The 16,424-nt window shown below is 33.5% G+C and overlaps 3 protein-coding genes and 1 pseudogene across 7 annotated transcripts; 1 reads left to right on the top strand and 3 right to left on the bottom strand.

Annotated features, from left to right (window-relative positions):
- Nucleotides 1–1,943: 1,943 nt before the first annotated feature.
- Nucleotides 1,944–2,970, bottom strand: LOC105650185 (uncharacterized). Its single transcript, XM_012237061.4, has one exon. The coding sequence runs from the start codon at nt 2,775–2,777 to the stop codon at nt 2,088–2,090; it is 690 nt and encodes a 229-aa protein (XP_012092451.1). The 5' UTR covers nt 2,778–2,970; the 3' UTR covers nt 1,944–2,087.
- A 538-nt stretch (nt 2,971–3,508) lies between these two features.
- LOC105649760 (vacuolar protein sorting-associated protein 29) lies at nt 3,509–5,719 on the bottom strand. 3 transcript variants are annotated; one of them, XM_012236526.4, is made up of 4 exons: nt 5,561–5,719; nt 5,192–5,335; nt 4,176–4,313; nt 3,509–3,971 (listed from the first exon to the last, which is right to left on the bottom strand). In XM_012236526.4, exons 2-4 carry the CDS (start codon nt 5,321–5,323, stop codon nt 3,669–3,671), a joined length of 573 nt encoding a protein of 190 aa, XP_012091916.1. In that variant the 5' UTR covers nt 5,324–5,335; nt 5,561–5,719; the 3' UTR covers nt 3,509–3,668. The 3 variants fall into 3 exon arrangements, with proteins under 3 accessions (XP_012091916.1, XP_020541161.1, XP_012091917.1); XM_020685502.3 differs by having other exon boundaries at nt 3,509–3,929; XM_012236527.4 differs by having other exon boundaries at nt 5,192–5,325.
- Nucleotides 5,720–6,149: 430 nt separating this feature from the next.
- On the top strand, nt 6,150–8,266 carry LOC149496428 (putative serine/threonine-protein kinase PBL18; annotated as a pseudogene).
- Nucleotides 8,267–8,456: 190 nt separating this feature from the next.
- LOC105649759 (putative serine/threonine-protein kinase PBL3) lies at nt 8,457–12,628 on the bottom strand. Of its 3 annotated transcripts, none has more exons than XM_037636233.2 (6): nt 12,210–12,628; nt 10,857–11,197; nt 10,605–10,740; nt 9,602–9,738; nt 9,316–9,439; nt 8,457–9,152 (listed from the first exon to the last, which is right to left on the bottom strand). In XM_037636233.2, the coding sequence occupies exons 1-6, from the start codon at nt 12,256–12,258 to the stop codon at nt 8,713–8,715; spliced, it is 1,227 nt and encodes a 408-aa protein (XP_037492161.1). In that variant the 5' UTR covers nt 12,259–12,628; the 3' UTR covers nt 8,457–8,712. The 3 variants fall into 3 exon arrangements, with proteins under 3 accessions (XP_037492161.1, XP_037492159.1, XP_012091915.1); XM_037636231.2 differs by having other exon boundaries at nt 12,192–12,626; XM_012236525.4 differs by lacking the exon at nt 12,210–12,628 and adding an exon at nt 11,314–11,657.
- Between the last annotated feature and the right edge of the window lie 3,796 nt (nt 12,629–16,424).

Below are 16,424 nucleotides of genomic sequence, written 5' to 3'. Positions count from 1 at the left end.
TAACGTAATATAACATTGTCACAAACTCAAACTCGAGATCAGATTAACAAATGGCTAAGCCACATTCCCTTAAAAAGAAAAAAAAGAAAATTCATTCCACAAGTTACTGTTTGGTTCATCAGTTCATACCGAACCTAATAGCTAATCAAAAGTGTTCAAAAAGTTTGAGTGGCTACTAAATTTAAAACGACAAAAAAATAAAAGTTTTATATTATAGATAAGGTGATCAAAACATTATCCATTAATTATTGTGAAATGCTAAACATTATATCTAAAATTATTATATAGATTATGTTAGCGAATATTATAATTAATACAAATAGTATTTTTTACATAGTTAAAATGCTAAAAGCTACCTGTCAACCCGGTGGTGGTCTGATTGATTTTCTCACTTACGTGAGGAATGAGAGGTTTCAAGTTTGATTTTTTCAACTGCAGTTGTTTTCACCAATTTGGTGAGCCAAGGGAATGGCTATCATCTCTTGTGTAGCCTACAGTACCTTAAAACTTGTTGCCGAACTTTATCCATTTATCTTTTCCATTGCAAATTTTCAATTTTCTGTTTTTTTTATTTATATATATAATTTTTCCTGATTCTTATCTATGTTAGCGTTTGATTGGTATCTTTCACGTGGAATCTGAAAATGAAAGGCTAAATACAGGTGGAGACGAGAAAGGTACATATAGAATGGCATCCAGCCACTCACTTCAGTATTATTCCTCCACTTACCCGCATTCGCGTCTAGTTTCAATGCTCATTCCTTTATCATCCTCAATATTTTCTTCCACCTGATAGTAAGAACCCTAGCTATAAATACCACAACCATTTCCAAGATTTAACCATATAGCAGCAGTAGTGAAAAATCAATTATCATTGTCCCCAAGAGTTCCCTCGAACACTTCATTAGGGAGGCCTTATTACTATTGTTTATACATAATTAAAAGTTTAACAATCTTCCAACTGAAGTGTTTGGGGGAACTCCTGGTGTCATTTGATACAAACCAGTCAAACAAGGCAAAGGGTTCATATATTTTTAGCTTTTTTCTTTGGAAATTCTCAAAAAGAAAAGAAAAGAGTAGTCGTTAATTCAATCCTTAATTTCTAGAAGACAGACACTCCATTATTGTGAGTATTTACTAATACATCTTGGTTATGTATGTCATTTATTCTTCACAATTTGGTCTCTGTGCACTGTTGATTTCATGTTCATCAATTCTACTTTAGTTGCACTCACTGCATGACCCTAAATTCACACTTATTAGAAGTCGTTTTAGTGTGAATATGAAAATGTACAGATACCAAATATCTATTAAGGTGCAAGTTTTCAACTAATTTGTGCTACAGAAACATTGAAACCTTATATCCAGGCCCAGAGCCTCCCCAAAAAAAGATTTCTGGAAAAAAAAGAGCTATGTTCTTAGTGAAAAAAAAAAATTATTGAAATTTGAGGAAGTGACTGCATGCATATCAACTACAATTAATTAACTCTACTATAATAATCTTATTTTGCTTAGTTGATGCAGTGTATATATATATTTGGGTGGAGCTGAGATTTGTCACAATAAAGCTGAAAGGAATTACTGAAAAAAATTTAGAGCAGCTAACAGAAGCTTTAATTTATTTATGCTTCCTTTATCATTTTTCTGAGTTTTCGGAGGGGGATTAAGTGTGACAATATATAGATTTGTCTTGTATATCTCAACATCAAGAAACCCTAGGACAAGATATACTTCAGCATATATATACAAGTCTGCTTTTGGGCTTATTAATCTAATTACAATCTTGGTTTTAATTATTAGCAATTACAGATAATCTAGTGTGTGTGCATTTTCCTTTTTTAAGCTACAATAGATAATTAACCTATCATAAGTTCATAACATACATTTATTAATATCACTATAAGAATACGATATTAAACTAAATTACAGAACAAGCAAAAAGATTAACAAAGAAAAATATATCGATATATGATTACAATTCAAAAAGATCATCAATTACAATTATACTTTGAAATATGTTCTCATGTTTACAAATTGAGCAAAACCCAAAAATCCAATTAACCCATACCAGAAACTTGATTAGTACATTATGTCTGATCAGTAGGCATCTCAAAACGGCAAATAGGACAATAATGGCTATTCTCCAGCCATCTAAGAATACAAGTACCGTGAAAATGATGACTACAAGGCATGCTTGCACCAAATTCTGAAATTTCTTCAAAACAGATACTGCAATCTTCGCTTTCTCGCAGTTTAACACACTTAAGCAGCCTTGACTTGCGTGCAGTTGGCACCATGCCGTAGTTTCTTGCTTCAAAATCCAATCTTGACTCTGCCAACGCTCTATTCATCTCCTCTGTCCTGTCAATAACGTCGTGAATTTTCTCTACTTGAATCAATAAAGGCAAGGCCTTTCGCTTTTTCGATATCCAAGGAGTCATTGTTCGGACCAAGTCGATTATCGCCGAAGCTAATCTACGATGGTGTTGTGAATCGATCCTTAAACGAGTCAATTTAGAAGAAAGACGTTCGCACACCAGGCGTTCGTGTTTGTTCTTGAAATATTCAATATCAGACCAAAAAGCAACTGTGACTGGTTCGGCGGTAACCCCTCCAAGAATGGTAACTGTACCATCAGGCGATATAAAAATCCTCCGGTGGTGGACTTGGTAGGAGAGATTGAAGAAAATCTGTAGAGATGATCGTCTCCTGCCAGGGTAGTAGAGTTGCTGGGCAGGGATTTCTCCGAATCTAACAGAGAAACGCAGACGCTCCATTCTTTCCTTGTGGTGCTTTGATTTCTTAGCTTGTGTGGGTTTTGAGGGAGGTTTTGTATTATGAAAGTAGAGTTGTTCTTCTTTGGATATATATAAATGTAGCTTACTTGAGTAGAAAGTAGTAGTAATATAAGTAATACCTTGGATCCTGCATTAATAAGGAAATCCTTATCCTAGGCTACTCAGGATTTCCAGCACTTATTACGTTTTAATACTAGTTTTTTGGACCAAACTAACTATACCACCACGTGGACAATCTAGGTTAAATTGATACGAACAATTAATACTAATGCTAATTGAAAATTTAAATGCTACTCACTCCATCTCATTGAAACAATTTGAAATTGCTGAAAGGTTAAGAAAATTATTTAAAAACCTTAATTCAAGAAAAATTTTGCTGAGATCTATCAAAATAAAGTAATCACAAAATTTTGGAGCAATTACCCGAGATTTTCTTTTTTTTCTTCCCTTCTTAGTATTGGAAGGCGGATTTGAACATCAACATGAAGATTAGTGAAAAACCCTAATACAGTTGTATTTCAACATACAAGTTTACTTTGGACTAATTAATCTAATTTATGATCTTAGTTTTAATTAGGGATTATCGATAATCCAGTGATCTTGGTTATAAAAAAGGTTATGCAAACTTGACCCTAAGCCTTTTAAGCCATGGCCCAAAACTAGAATTGGACTGCCAAGTTCAACCCAATCGCATAAAAACATATCACAAGTTTTATAGCAGAAACATATTTTATTCATTCAGTTAGATATCTATATCCTGTTAAGAACTAGCAATATAATAACAACGCTTCTACCTCTGTCTTTAGTCATACAAGGCCCCTAAACCAAACAAATTTTTAAGGAACTATAGTAACGATATAGAACATATGGTCAATGTGATGAGCGAGTATTGGCTGTCTTCTTGAAATCAATTTTATCAACCTTTACTTCACCATCGATTAGTTCATAAACGTAAACCACTACACGCAGGCCATCGATGTCCATGAGAACAAAGCTTGGATTTGTGTCGTAAGTGACGCTACTGTAGGCACCAGTGGCAGAGCCTGGATTTATAACAACACCTCCCTCATGCTTGTAGGCTTTGAACTGATGGGTGTGACCAGTTACTAGGATGTCAACATCCAGTTGTCTCTGTAACATTGCCAGTGAATCCAAATCACCCCATGGAATTACCTTTCGAAGATAAATCACAAAGTATAAGCAAATGAAACCCACGAGCTGAAAGTAAGTTAGAGAATTTTTCACCATTCTAATTATTATGGAGACAACTAGTCCCTAGAACATTTGATCTTATCACTGAAGAACTGGAAATAAAATCCATACATTCAAGTGGCAAGGTCAAGCAAACGCAAGGCATAGACAAATGAAAAAACAAACCTGATGACCATGGCATATTCCAAGCTTAAATTGGCCAATGGTGAGTGTTTTAGTCTCTGGATACCGTGAACCTTCATCATATTCACCACGAGTAATATGCAAATCAGGACAAAGACTCTTCAAATAATCATGTACTTCCTGTTAATGGAAAGATATATAGTTTTAGAAAGAAGGTAGTGTTTCCACGAAAGATGTTTAGAATTTCAAAATCATCCACCATTATCCGTTAAAACATTTGTTGGACCAGAAAATATCTAGAACTAAAATATATGTAGCAGTATCAGAACAAAATCAGGTTAATAAATATCAACCCATAATCTCTTCAAGGTCTCAATAAGAAGCGATAGATTTCATCAGAAGAAGTACAGGGAGGTGAATAGAATCTAGTAGTCCACCATTTAATCACGGGTCAATTCAAATCTAAATTATGATGATTACACAATCATGAACCCACAATTAGAAGATCCAAAGTAAAAAATTATCTGTCAAAGATCCTTAGGCTCATATAAGATTCTGATAGTACAAAGAGTATCCTTGGTGAAACTAACCGTGTTGTTTGAAGTAAATCAGTCGTACACTTGAACAACTATGTTTCTACTGGGGAAAGGCTAAAACAGAAGGCTTCTATAATATTTGGTTCTCCAAATCATGCAATAAATTATTCTGGATGAAATACAGTTTATCAAATAGCCTATACTGAATTAAACATTATCAATATGAACAAATATATTGGAAAAAGTGCAATCCCTAATAGAAACAAGGACCAGACTTTGGTTTTTCAAAGCTAAATTGAGAATCAAAAGGAATTTTAAGCACTTTGACTATCACAAAAAAAATATATATATAATTAGACAATTACCATGAAAAGCATTAACTTTAAGCAAGAGGGAGGAATTAAATCATGTTGATAGCTAGTAATCTGAAGAAATTATTAAGTAAACTGCAAGAAAAAACTGAAGGGCAAATATGTGCAGACTTCGTGAACAAATATAACTAGTAGAATAAGAGGTAATTACTTTAATGCAGAGATTGCCAGTGCAAATAATGTGTTGAATCTTGCCAGGAACAAGCATGGACTTGAACTTTGGAGGCAGATCAGCTGCTCTATGAGGTATGTGAAGGTCTCCTATTGCTAAAACCAGCACCATATCTATTCAAAACTGGTTAAAAAATCGTAAAAATCATCATCACAATCTGCATATATTTAAAAAATAAACCAAACCCAAATCAAATTCTTCAATTTGATCAAAATTCAGAGTCGCCCACATGAAAACTAGTTCCAAGTTTACTCAATTCAATATTTGGCATAACTAAAGAGGTGCCACCAAACAAAAGAAACAAAAGGCATTATAGTGAATATTTTGGGAATTCGAGTTTTTAATTACCTATTGGTCGTCAACAGTTGAATTGAAATTAAGCCGATCAACAGCAGCAACAAACCATGTCAAGAGGCGGGACTTGTCGTTTGGGTCTGGGACACCAAATTCAACTGTGAATAAAAATCCGGAGTCTGTTTTGGATTTATTGGGCTCCTGGTTCTCCTTGGGAACCTATAAATAAAATATAATATAATATGGGTACAAGAAACTGGCGAAAAGTTCAGATTGGTACCAAGAATAAAGTTTTGAGCTTTTTCTAGTCCAATAATTTCTTCATTTGTTGCATATTATAACCTACATCACTTTAATTATTTAAAATATTTAACTAACAATTTATATAGCTAATTTTGAATTTTCTATTAATATTTTTTTTTTTTCATAAAATGTCTCTTTTATCTGATAATATTCCAAAACTATCAACTAATCCTAGAAATTTTTTTTTTAAATACTAATTTATTTGACCACATGATTGGAAGTACTTATTCTACCAAACTATAATATTACCTAAACTCAAATCTAAATAGCATATTAATAAATATCCACTTTGTTCCTACGCCTTTTAATTGATAATTAGCTTTCATAATTCGGTTGGCAAATGGGAAATTGTCTAAGGAAACATGCTCCTGACCCCAACCAACCAGTAGGTTTGCTACTTAGTCTTCTTATTACATGAATTGTAAGTAAACAAAATTTTTCATGTGTTAAAGTTAGTTTAGTTTACCGTTAAAAGCAGTTGATGGGATTTCTTATGGCAAGAAGATCAAGTCTAAATCACATAAAAAGAAAATTTCTTCAAATGCTCTAAAAGGTATATATCTACTGTGCTTTTTTTTTTTTTTTCCATGCTAATTTCTTCTTTTTTTTGTTCCATTCTTGACTTAGTAATGTTGGTTTTATAATACACAATTATGTTATTATTACACAGAAAATCGAGGCAGAAATGAGGAACCCAATGATTTCCCACTCCAAGAGAGAAAGACATCATCGAAATCGCAGAAAGGTTATAACTTTTAATCTTTTGTATTACAAAACAGACATTCAATCAAATTTGTTATATTGGTCTATGCATTTCTTGATGCAGAAAGGCGTGGTAAGGATAGAAAGAATGGCAGTTCCCAGCCAATACAAAGGATTGGTCAGTTTCAAAAGTGGATAAGGAAGAAAAAACTTTAAATGCTTACAGGTTGAACTGCTTTTACCTATAGTGTCTTAAAGTCTGCAACCCAAAAATTTAGAGAGAGGAATTTAATCGGCGAGGGAGGTTTTGGTGATGTTTATAAGGGAAGTATCAACCTTTTGCAGTATGGATGCAGCTAAACCAAGTGATAGTGATGGTTTTGCAATTGCTGTCAAGAGACTCAGAAGTGATAGACCACAAGGCCATGAAGAATGGCTGCTCTAGATTTCTTTCTTATATTAATCTCTGTCTATCTGGAGAATACCTGGTCCATTCACATTCATTTGGGTTCATCTTTCACTATTTCAACAGCACATAAAAATTGCTCGTTTCAGAAAACAATTTCAACCTTAATATCAAATGGGTTTTGTATGTTAATGCACCGGATCGACTGAATAATTCCCCATCCGCATTTTTTCTTTTTCTCTTGCTCAACTTTGAGAATTATGTTTGTTGTGCAGAATGAAATGAAGTTTTTAAGCAAACTGCAACATCCAAATATAGTAAAGCGAGTAAGTTACTGCTGCGAGTGCGAGCATAGAATATTAGTATATGAATATTTGAGTAAAGGAAGCTCGAGGCTCATCTTTTAAGAAGTAACAGAGAAAGATTATACATTCACTTGCTAGTTGCTGTATATATGAATATAATAAATTCGTTTAAACAGAGCATGACACAGAGCTTGACTGGAGGAAAAGAATCAAGATAGCTGTGGGGGCAGCCAAAGGTTTAGAATATCTTCACACTCGCGGGCTGCCAATCATACATCGCGATCCCAAAGCCTCCAATATCCTTCTTGGCTCTGTGAGTTCATGCCATTCTGGTCCGCTATTTGTTCAATTTTCAAGTTTGAGAACTATAAAGTTCACATTTTTTTAACTGGAAAACCATAAAATGGTAAACATTGCAGGATTTTTGAAGCCAAGCTTTCAGACTTCGGGTTGGCAAAGTCTGGATCCGGAGGTGGGAAGACCCATGTTACCACTAGAATACTTGGCACTAGAGGTTACTTCGCTCCTGAATGTGTCGCAACAGGTGCTAAATTTATACTACTGTCAGGAAATCGTTGGCATATTGAATAATTTCCCGTCTCAACATGGCATTTACAGCTCATTTGACCCGTATTGAATAACTTCGCTCCTCAGGGATGTTAGGCTAACATTTATGTGATTTACAATTGCAGGTCATTTGACCCTAAAAACTGATGTCTTCAGCTTTGTAATAGTACTCCTAGAGATCTTATCAGGCTGTGGAGCAGTCAAGAAATATTCAGATGATGCGGCTGGAAATCTTGCAGAAAGGGCTAAACCGCATCTTAGTAACAAGTGGAGACTATACCATGTTATTGACAAGAAACTTAGAAGCACACCGATTAAAGAAGCTCATGATTTTGTCAAGTAATTCTCCAATGCCTCAGAGCAAACCCAAAGACACGGCCATCGATGGCCGAAGTAGTAGCTGATCTAGAGAAACTGCAAGAAAGCATGGATAGCTGCAATACAGCTCAGTTGCATTATTTAGGAAGAAGAAAATGAGATCTAAATCTTTCAATACCTTGAATGAGCAAATATCAGATTCTGTTCTCTTGACAGACATGTTTGATAGAATCACAACTCAGTTCAGACATATAGAAAGAGTCGCCCCATAAAGTGGTGAAATTAGGGGCATGTTCATGCAATCATTTTAATGAGATAGACTATACAATCTTACATCAATTGAACTGGATGAAAGAATTAAAAATGCATGCATTATGCAAAAACACTATTGCCACCTGAGATATAATTACAAGATAATTGAAATACAGATTACCCTGGAAAAAAAAATAAATAAAAACAAAAACAAAAAGAAACAAAAAAAACTACACATCTTCAAGCAGGTGGTGATAATCTGTTGAAATCAAAATTGCAGCAAGATACATGCTCAAATTACATTTTACACAGAAAACATGAAAGCAGATGAAAAATTACAGACATGTTTCTACTCAGCGAACTCGTGGAGATTGCCGGTGGGACAGCAATGGGGAAGCACTAGGCGTTAGATTAAGAGGAGAATGGTGCCGTCTCATTGGGGACTTCCGGACAGGTATCTCTGATTGGGAGAATTTTGCTGCAGTTTTTGGGGACTCAATTTGCTCCAATGTCACTAACACCTCAGACATTCTAGGCCTAACTTTGGCTTCAGAACTTAGACACTGTAAGGCAAGGCTAGCAGCCATATATGCTCCTTTCTGAGGATACTGCCCCCCCAACTTCGTGTCCATTATCCGGAATAATTTTCTTTTGTCACCAAGGTAGGGTTTTGCCCAGTCAACCAGGTTCTGCTCCACACCAACCTTAGTTTTATCAACAGCACGTCTCCCGGACAGAAGTTCAAGCAACACAACTCCAAAGCTGTATACATCACTCTTGGCTGTCAGCCTACCTGTTCAGCATTGGAAGCTTTGTTACATGCATACTCTAGGTTCAGATTCTTGAATGGCTTTGGAATACGTATCCAGCATCAGAATGTAAGAGATTGACAAAAATAGTTTCACAAATAACACAAGGAAAATGGTGGTAGTATTATGGACAAGAACTTCACAGACCTGTAGCAACATATTCAGGCGCTGCATAGCCGTGTGTACCCATGACTTGAGTGGACACATGAGTTCTATCACCAGTGGGGCCTGCCTTAGCCAAACCAAAGTCAGAAAGTTTTGCATTGAATTCCTGTATGCATACCCAACATACTATTTAACATCAGAAACTTAATTAAATCTAATGGGATAATATTATTTTTGCAACCTGTAGACAAATAAATCTCATAATTCATCCCAAAAAAGAAACACAATAAATCATTAGATTTCATGCCCCCTTTTTTATTCAACATACAGCATCTAGTAGAATATTAGAAGCCTTGAAATCACGGTATATGACTTGGGATTTTGCATCATGAAGGAAAGAGAGTCCTCTGGCAGCACCAATGGCCACTTTTATTCGCACTGCCCATGATAATGGCTGTGGCCCTCCTGAAAAGAAAAGAAAAAGGAAAATCAATCAAAGCTCACCCAAGTGTTCTTGAATATATGCTCAAGGAGTTGCAACATATCAAAGTAATTTATTTTAAAGTCTGCTAGTAACAAGACATATCCCTACACAGTCAAGACCTAAATTATATGTTCTAGTAGTATGGAGAGCCACTTGAACTCTGCAAGTGGTACTCCAGCATCTATTGTTTAAAATACTAAGGTAAACCCGTTCATCCAAGTCTATGTTTCATTCACGAGCTGAGATTAGTATGCACATCATAGTTAGACATCCTCATAGACAAATTTTGGGAAATACTGACTGATGACTGCTGTGCAAGTAAGGATGCTTTCCTGGCAAAACTGGAAACTAAGGGGTTTAATTGATCCTCGTTGCTAACATGGTAAACTTACTCTTACGCATAGTTGACTACCTTTTATAACTAAGAACAAACTGCACCATTGAAAAGAAGCATGACAAGAGTGGATAAAGAAAGAAATATTGTGAGCAGAGCAAGAGAAATATTGACTTTTCTAATGATGAATAAGCAGATCTATATCTAGAAAACCTGTGTCATTCCCGGCATGGCAGATCATCACCAAAAAGACCTGCCTAAGATGGCAAAGAAAAAAAGAAGACAGCAACATTATATCTGGTGGAAAGGGAAGCCATGAGCAGTTGAGTTTCTTTATGTTAGAGGACCCCAAAAGGAAGAATAGGAATTTCTTAAATCCATGATTTCTATTAGCTTGGCAATGACATAAGGATTGGATTTCTTAAAATGACAAATGTAGAATGGGATGCTATACTGACAAACTATACTAACAAAAATGATTGTCAAATCAATAAACTAGAATGCATTACTTACTTCTGAACAGATGATTCTCTAAGCTCCCTTTTGGCATGAACTCATAGACCAAAAGCCGGTTCTCACCCTCCAAGCAGTAACCAATCAGTTTAACAAGATTTGGATGATGAAGTTGGCCAAGATAATTAACTTCCGTCTGAAACCAGCTAGCTATTAGTAAATAAGCAAAGAGCAATTGAAACATATATATATATATATATATATATATATATATATATATATAATAATAATAACTCAGAAGAAGAGACATACCAACCACTCCTTGTGACCCTGGAAACCCTCAGGTTTAAGCTTCTTGACTGCTACAACCATTCCTGATCCAGGCTTTGCAGCAGTCATTGTGTTCTCATCAATCCATCCTTTGAAAACATAACCAAAACCACCTTCACCCAGAAGACTATCTGGACGGAAGTTTCTGGTGGCATTCCTTAGTTCATTGAATGAGAATGGCTTTAGATTTGGCGATGACAATATTTCACCTTCTGTTCTTGGAGTAGGAAGACAATCAGAAGTGCTCCTTTCACCAGAAGATGGGATGGTCAAACTAGAAGGAACTGAAGAGCGGCTGGTTTTGCTGGAAATTCTTGACGCTCCTGATGCAAGAAAGAGAAAAATGAAAACCCAATTTCAGTAATGAAACAAGCAGTCGCTCCTGATGCAAGTAAGAGAAAAATGAAAATCGAATTTCAGTAATGAAACAAGCAGTGACCTAAATCCATAGACTTTCCCTTTACCACCAGTACCACAGCTCAGCATCAGGCACGAAATAAAAAGATACAAATGTCAATATTTGCATTGCATCCTCCAAAGTCCAAATGCTTGCAGGCTAAACAAACAAGTTCTTAAAATTTAAGCTTCTAATTGAAATCTCTGATGCTCTTTCCTTCTCAAAGTCAATTCATAAATCATATAGATGAGCACATGTAACATTCTTGTGCATGAATGCAATCATGCAAAAGAAAAAAGAAATGAAATTGGAATATAGGGGTAACAAGCCTTTTTAAGCCCTTGCAATAAATACAACTATCAAAACCCTAATCAATCTCATAATTACAGGCTGTATAGATCCACCTACCATAACTTATCCCAAACTCAAACTTTAAGAATTTATTAATCTGGAAACAGCTTCAACGGCCTTGATAGAAGACTAACCAGCTATTCCCTGACTTCCGAGTATAGATTAGCAAAAAAGAATCTATTTTTAGTAAAAACTAAAACCCAACAATTAAAGAAAATTTTTATCCTGTAAAGAAGTTGGACTATCACAGTTATGGATATAAGCAATTCCATATAAATCATGATTTAACCGTGGTAAAAGACCAGAAGGTGGATCTTCAAGGATTTGAACAACCAAAGTATTAGAGGAAGCAAAACGTGACAACCAATCTTCACAAGAATTGGCCTCGCGAAAGAAGTTGGACTTTTGCACAAGGGTAAAGCATTTTCAAGAGCAATAATTAATGCAAGTATCTAAGCTCAATCCCCCCCCCCCCCCCCCAAAAAAAAAAAAAAACCCAACAGGGAAAAAAAAATGCTCAGAGTTCAGAAGGAGAAACAACTTAAACGTCAAAATTGAAGCAAAATTACCAGAAGGAGTATTATAACCTTGCGTCGTATCTACTTTAGCTGCAGAAGAATCTAAGCAGTTTCCCATTTGGTTACGCTTACGCACCAAAGATACTTACTTTCTTAACTCACAAACACGCAATGTTTTATCTTTCTTCTTCTAATGCTTCTTCTAATGCTTCTCTAACAACAAATAGCAGCCATACCATTAAACTGGCAACTCCAATCCAATCTAAAAGGGAGAAAGTTAAACAACAGGTACAAAAACTGGTGGGTTTTGTTGAAGAAGAGAGTTAGGTTCGATAAGCAGGAAAAATAAAGAAGAGGGAAGGTACCCAGTTGCCGTTTATGAGATGTCGTGTGAGAAAGAAAGAGGAAAGAAAGTGAGAATGGAAAAGGAGAAAACGCAGGAGAGAAAGAGTAGCCCCTTTTGGAATTTTGTATTGTTGTGAAACAGTGTAGACACGACCAACGCGTGGGTACTTGGCTCGTAAAAATGACGTGTGCACCTCTCTCTCTCTCTCTCTCTCTCTCTCTCTCTCTCTCCAACTCTACCGTTTTAGTTTGGTTTTGTTTGCTCTACTGTTGAGTTCACATTAATGCCCCTTTCCTGTATATTTCTGCTTAAAATATCATAAATGAATAATTACCTTATTATCCTTTTTTTTATCTTTCTTAACTTTCTACCTTTATTTGAATTTTTAAATTATGAAAAATTATTTGGATAAGATCAATATTTTCTTTGCAACATTTGCTTTCGCAGCGCATAAATTCAAAAATTTAAATAAAAAATTTTATCTAAATCACTTTTTAATAATTATATAAAATACACATTTTTCTAATAATAAGATTTGCAAAAAAAAAGCCCCTTGTATGTTAATAAAAAAAAACTATAATAATTAATAATATACTGGATGAGAGATAATAAACAATTTCGATTTCAATAAAAATAATAACCAACATTCAATTTTTGAGAAATAAATTTATTCAAAGAAAAATTACACAATCATACTTAAGTATTAACTTTTATCATAATTAAATTAATTTCTAACACGAATGCAAATATAAATTATTTGAAGTGAATTACGTGAAATAATATTTTAATAAATGGATTCTATAATGTCACGTAAGGCCTTGCCTTCTAAATGATTTTTAAAATTTTTTTTTTCTTTTTTTTTTGACCAATAACCTGTAAGTGTGAAAATCTAGCGGAAAAAAAAAAAAAAAGACTATCCCTGTCAAAATTGTGGAAACATGTGACGTAACTTGACATAACGGAATATAGAAGCAAAATACATATTTGGCTCGTGCTCCATTTTCCATTGAACTCATATTTTGCTTACTTTGCTTCAAATTCACACCAAAGCTCAGAATCATTTGCTAGCTTGAAAATATTTAAATAACTGAGTAATCAATTAGTTGACTTAATACAAACTCACATGGATCATATGTTATAACAATAATCATTACTATCTTAGTCACTTTGATCCAATCTTAATTCATACATTCAATTCCACATTTTTAGTCATTATCATTTTACTCATTATAATTATTCTTAATATTTATTTAACTAAATAAGGTAGTAATCATTATGAGTGAGCATAGTGTAGGTTTATTTCAAATCGAACCAAACTATGGTCGAAAAATGCAAACTAAAATTTTTGCGATAGACTGAATCGAATCAGTTGATTTTAATCGATTTTTATTATATCGATTCAATTTTAAATTAATTGATGAATTTCTATGAAATCAACTCGAACCAAATAAATTAAATTAAAACTGAATAAATCGAAGAATGAAACCTCTCTAAAGTAGTTGACTAATCGAACTAAAATTGATTGATTCAGTTCAATCGATAATTTTATACACCCCTAATAATTATGAAACTTTTCGAAATTAGTACGGGTGAAATAGACTCTTTTATTATTTGTGATATAATTTATAGTTGTTATTAGAATGTTTTAAAAAATTGAGTATATGACGTATACTGTACTCTTCACCTCAATTGAATACTTTAAATAAAAATTATGCATTTTTATTTTTTTTGATAAATGATTTATTGTTATATTTTTTATAAAAATATAGAAATATATTATTTTATATTTCATATTAATATACGATTTTCTCTTATAATTTGCTAAGCATTACTTTTACTGTATTTCGTGGAAATAATAAAAAGAGAAAAAATGCGAGGGTATTATGGGTATTAGAAAGAAAACGTCACATATAGTAAGCAATTGACGTCAATTAGGTCCATGGCATATGGTACCCTACCCTTCACAAGTCACGCCACTCCCATTATTTATTTTTTCCATTTGTTTCTGATAAGTCTTCTCCCCTCGTCATTTGTCACCACTACTTCAAACTAGAAAAGGGAATGGTTTTATTATTTAATTTTTCATTTACGAAATAAAAGTAAAAATAAATCAACTAACCATTAGAATATTTTGATTATGCCTTAGACCAAAATTCTTTTCATGTGGACTCTCCTTTCACACCACAGCCTACCAATAGAACATGTTCCAGAAAAGAAAAAGGTGATTCTAAATTGAAAAAATAACTTTTTTTTTATTCTTTTAACTTAAATTAATTTGTGATTAAGAAGAATAATTAAATGGGCAATTAGTGTTTTATGTACATAAGCTTATTATAAGTAGTGAATAAATTCAGTCAACAAATGCTGAAAGGAAGGGAGTTGGGACTTTGAAATGACACTGGTGAGTCTGAGAGCACTTAAACAAGTGATAATAGAGTATCTTAGTTTATAAAATTATGGGAGTTTTCATTATTTTTATATTTGTTATCTTGTTACAATTTCAAAAGGCAAGTAAGGTGGATTGGCAGCACTGCATAATGGGTAGCAACAATCTTTTACATATTCAAACTCCATTAGCATTATAATCTGACTTGCTCATAATTCAATGGTTGACCACCAATTTCACAATGTAAAAGATTAGAAAGCTTTTTTTTTTTTTTTTTTTTAATGTTGGTGTTCTCTGATGACTTTTGAATTAGTTTTCAACGTTATATTTATATTTAATTGTATTATTCAATAACATAATTTTTATAATAATTTTTAAAATATAAGCGAGTTTTTTATGAAATGTTAAATATTTTAACATTTAGCATTTTACAGAAATTATTTTTTTTTATAATTATACTCATTATTTTTTTCTCTGTAATTCAACTAAATAAATAATTAATGATTTTTTATCATTTTAAGTTAAATAACTAATAAAATAATTATTTTTACTAAACAATTCTAATTTAAACTACTTTATAAATAACTATCAGTTAAAAATTGATAACTCACTATTAAAAGTTATTATAATAGATAACAGCTTAAAAGTCAAAAATTATCACCGTGCCAAATACGTGAAATTCATCGGACTAGCTGTATTGTCCAACCAACTTTTGTTTTTTTGAAGCAAAAGCTCAAGGCTTGTGCAACTAATTTTTAACAAGTTATTTTTTTACTATGTCATGGCTTGACACTTTCAATCTGTGGCTGACAGTTATGTTCACACGGCGTTATGATATTGGTGGCTTGGCGTTGGCCACTTGGGGTGGTTCTTTGGTCTCTTTCCGAGATGACCCGTCTGGCTTATTTGACGCCCTTTATCACGGCAACAAACAACACTACTTTGCTTCCACTCCAAACTTCTTCAATCAACTCATTTTTGGATTTTTATACACGTCCCAACTCCAAACTATTGCTTCCGTATTCGTGCCTTTGCTCGAGCTGCGAATTAAAACCAAATGAGATCTCATCAATGACATTTGCATATTGACATTTATGCTACAACAAATAACTAAAAAAAAAAAAAAAAAATTCAATTTCGAAGCTTTTTAAGTTTGTGTAATTTAAGTAAATTCTTTTACTTTTATTAATTTATACGTTTCAAAATAATTGACTTTCGCATGACTGTATATAACTATTAAAATCCACAGTATGAACCCCTACTACACATGACACGCTCAATGCGGACTTAAAAACTTACTAATAATTTTGGAGTCAAACTATAAAGTTCAGCCCCATATAACCTATTGATGTCAATTTCTCAATCAACATCTGTTGTCGCTTTGAAGGACTCATACGAAGTTACAGTTATTATAAAATAAAAAATACAAATGATCGATCAATAAAATTAAAAGAGCCGAAATTGTAAAAGCGTCAAAATTAAGATTTTCTATTATTTAATTAGTCTATTCATTGATAAAATTTCCGCTAAACGATAAATGATTTTACGGTTT

Source organism: Jatropha curcas, chromosome 5 (genome assembly GCF_041381405.1).
Source record: "Jatropha curcas cultivar XTBG-Jc1 chromosome 5, XTBG_Jcur_1.0, whole genome shotgun sequence".
Taxonomy (NCBI): Eukaryota; Viridiplantae; Streptophyta; class Magnoliopsida; order Malpighiales; family Euphorbiaceae; genus Jatropha; species Jatropha curcas.
This window is presented reverse-complemented; position numbering and strand designations above follow the sequence as displayed.

What these genes read in the sequence shown, in the direction of transcription:
- LOC105650185 (XM_012237061.4), bottom strand. Translation starts at nt 2,777, where the DNA reads ATGGAGCGTCTGCGTTTCTCTGTTAGATTCGGAGAAATCCCTGCCCAG.
- LOC105649760 (XM_012236526.4), bottom strand. Translation starts at nt 5,323, where the DNA reads ATGGTGCTGGTTTTAGCAATAGGAGACCTTCACATACCTCATAGAGCA. An exon ending in CTGGCAATCTCTGCATTAAA is followed by an intron (nt 4,314 to 5,191) that starts GTAATTACCTCT and finishes TTCCATTAACAG; the next exon opens with GAAGTACATGATTATTTGAA. An exon ending in GAATATGCCATGGTCATCAG is followed by an intron (nt 3,972 to 4,175) that starts GTTTGTTTTTTC and finishes TATCTTCGAAAG; the next exon opens with GTAATTCCATGGGGTGATTT.
- LOC105649759 (XM_037636231.2), bottom strand. Translation starts at nt 12,258, where the DNA reads ATGGGAAACTGCTTAGATTCTTCTGCAGCTAAAGTAGATACGACGCAA. An exon ending in AGGTTATAATACTCCTTCTG is followed by an intron (nt 11,198 to 12,191) that starts GTAATTTTGCTT and finishes TTCTTGCATCAG; the next exon opens with GAGCGTCAAGAATTTCCAGC. An exon ending in AGAGAATCATCTGTTCAGAA is followed by an intron (nt 9,739 to 10,604) that starts GTAAGTAATGCA and finishes TTTTCTTTTCAG; the next exon opens with GAGGGCCACAGCCATTATCA.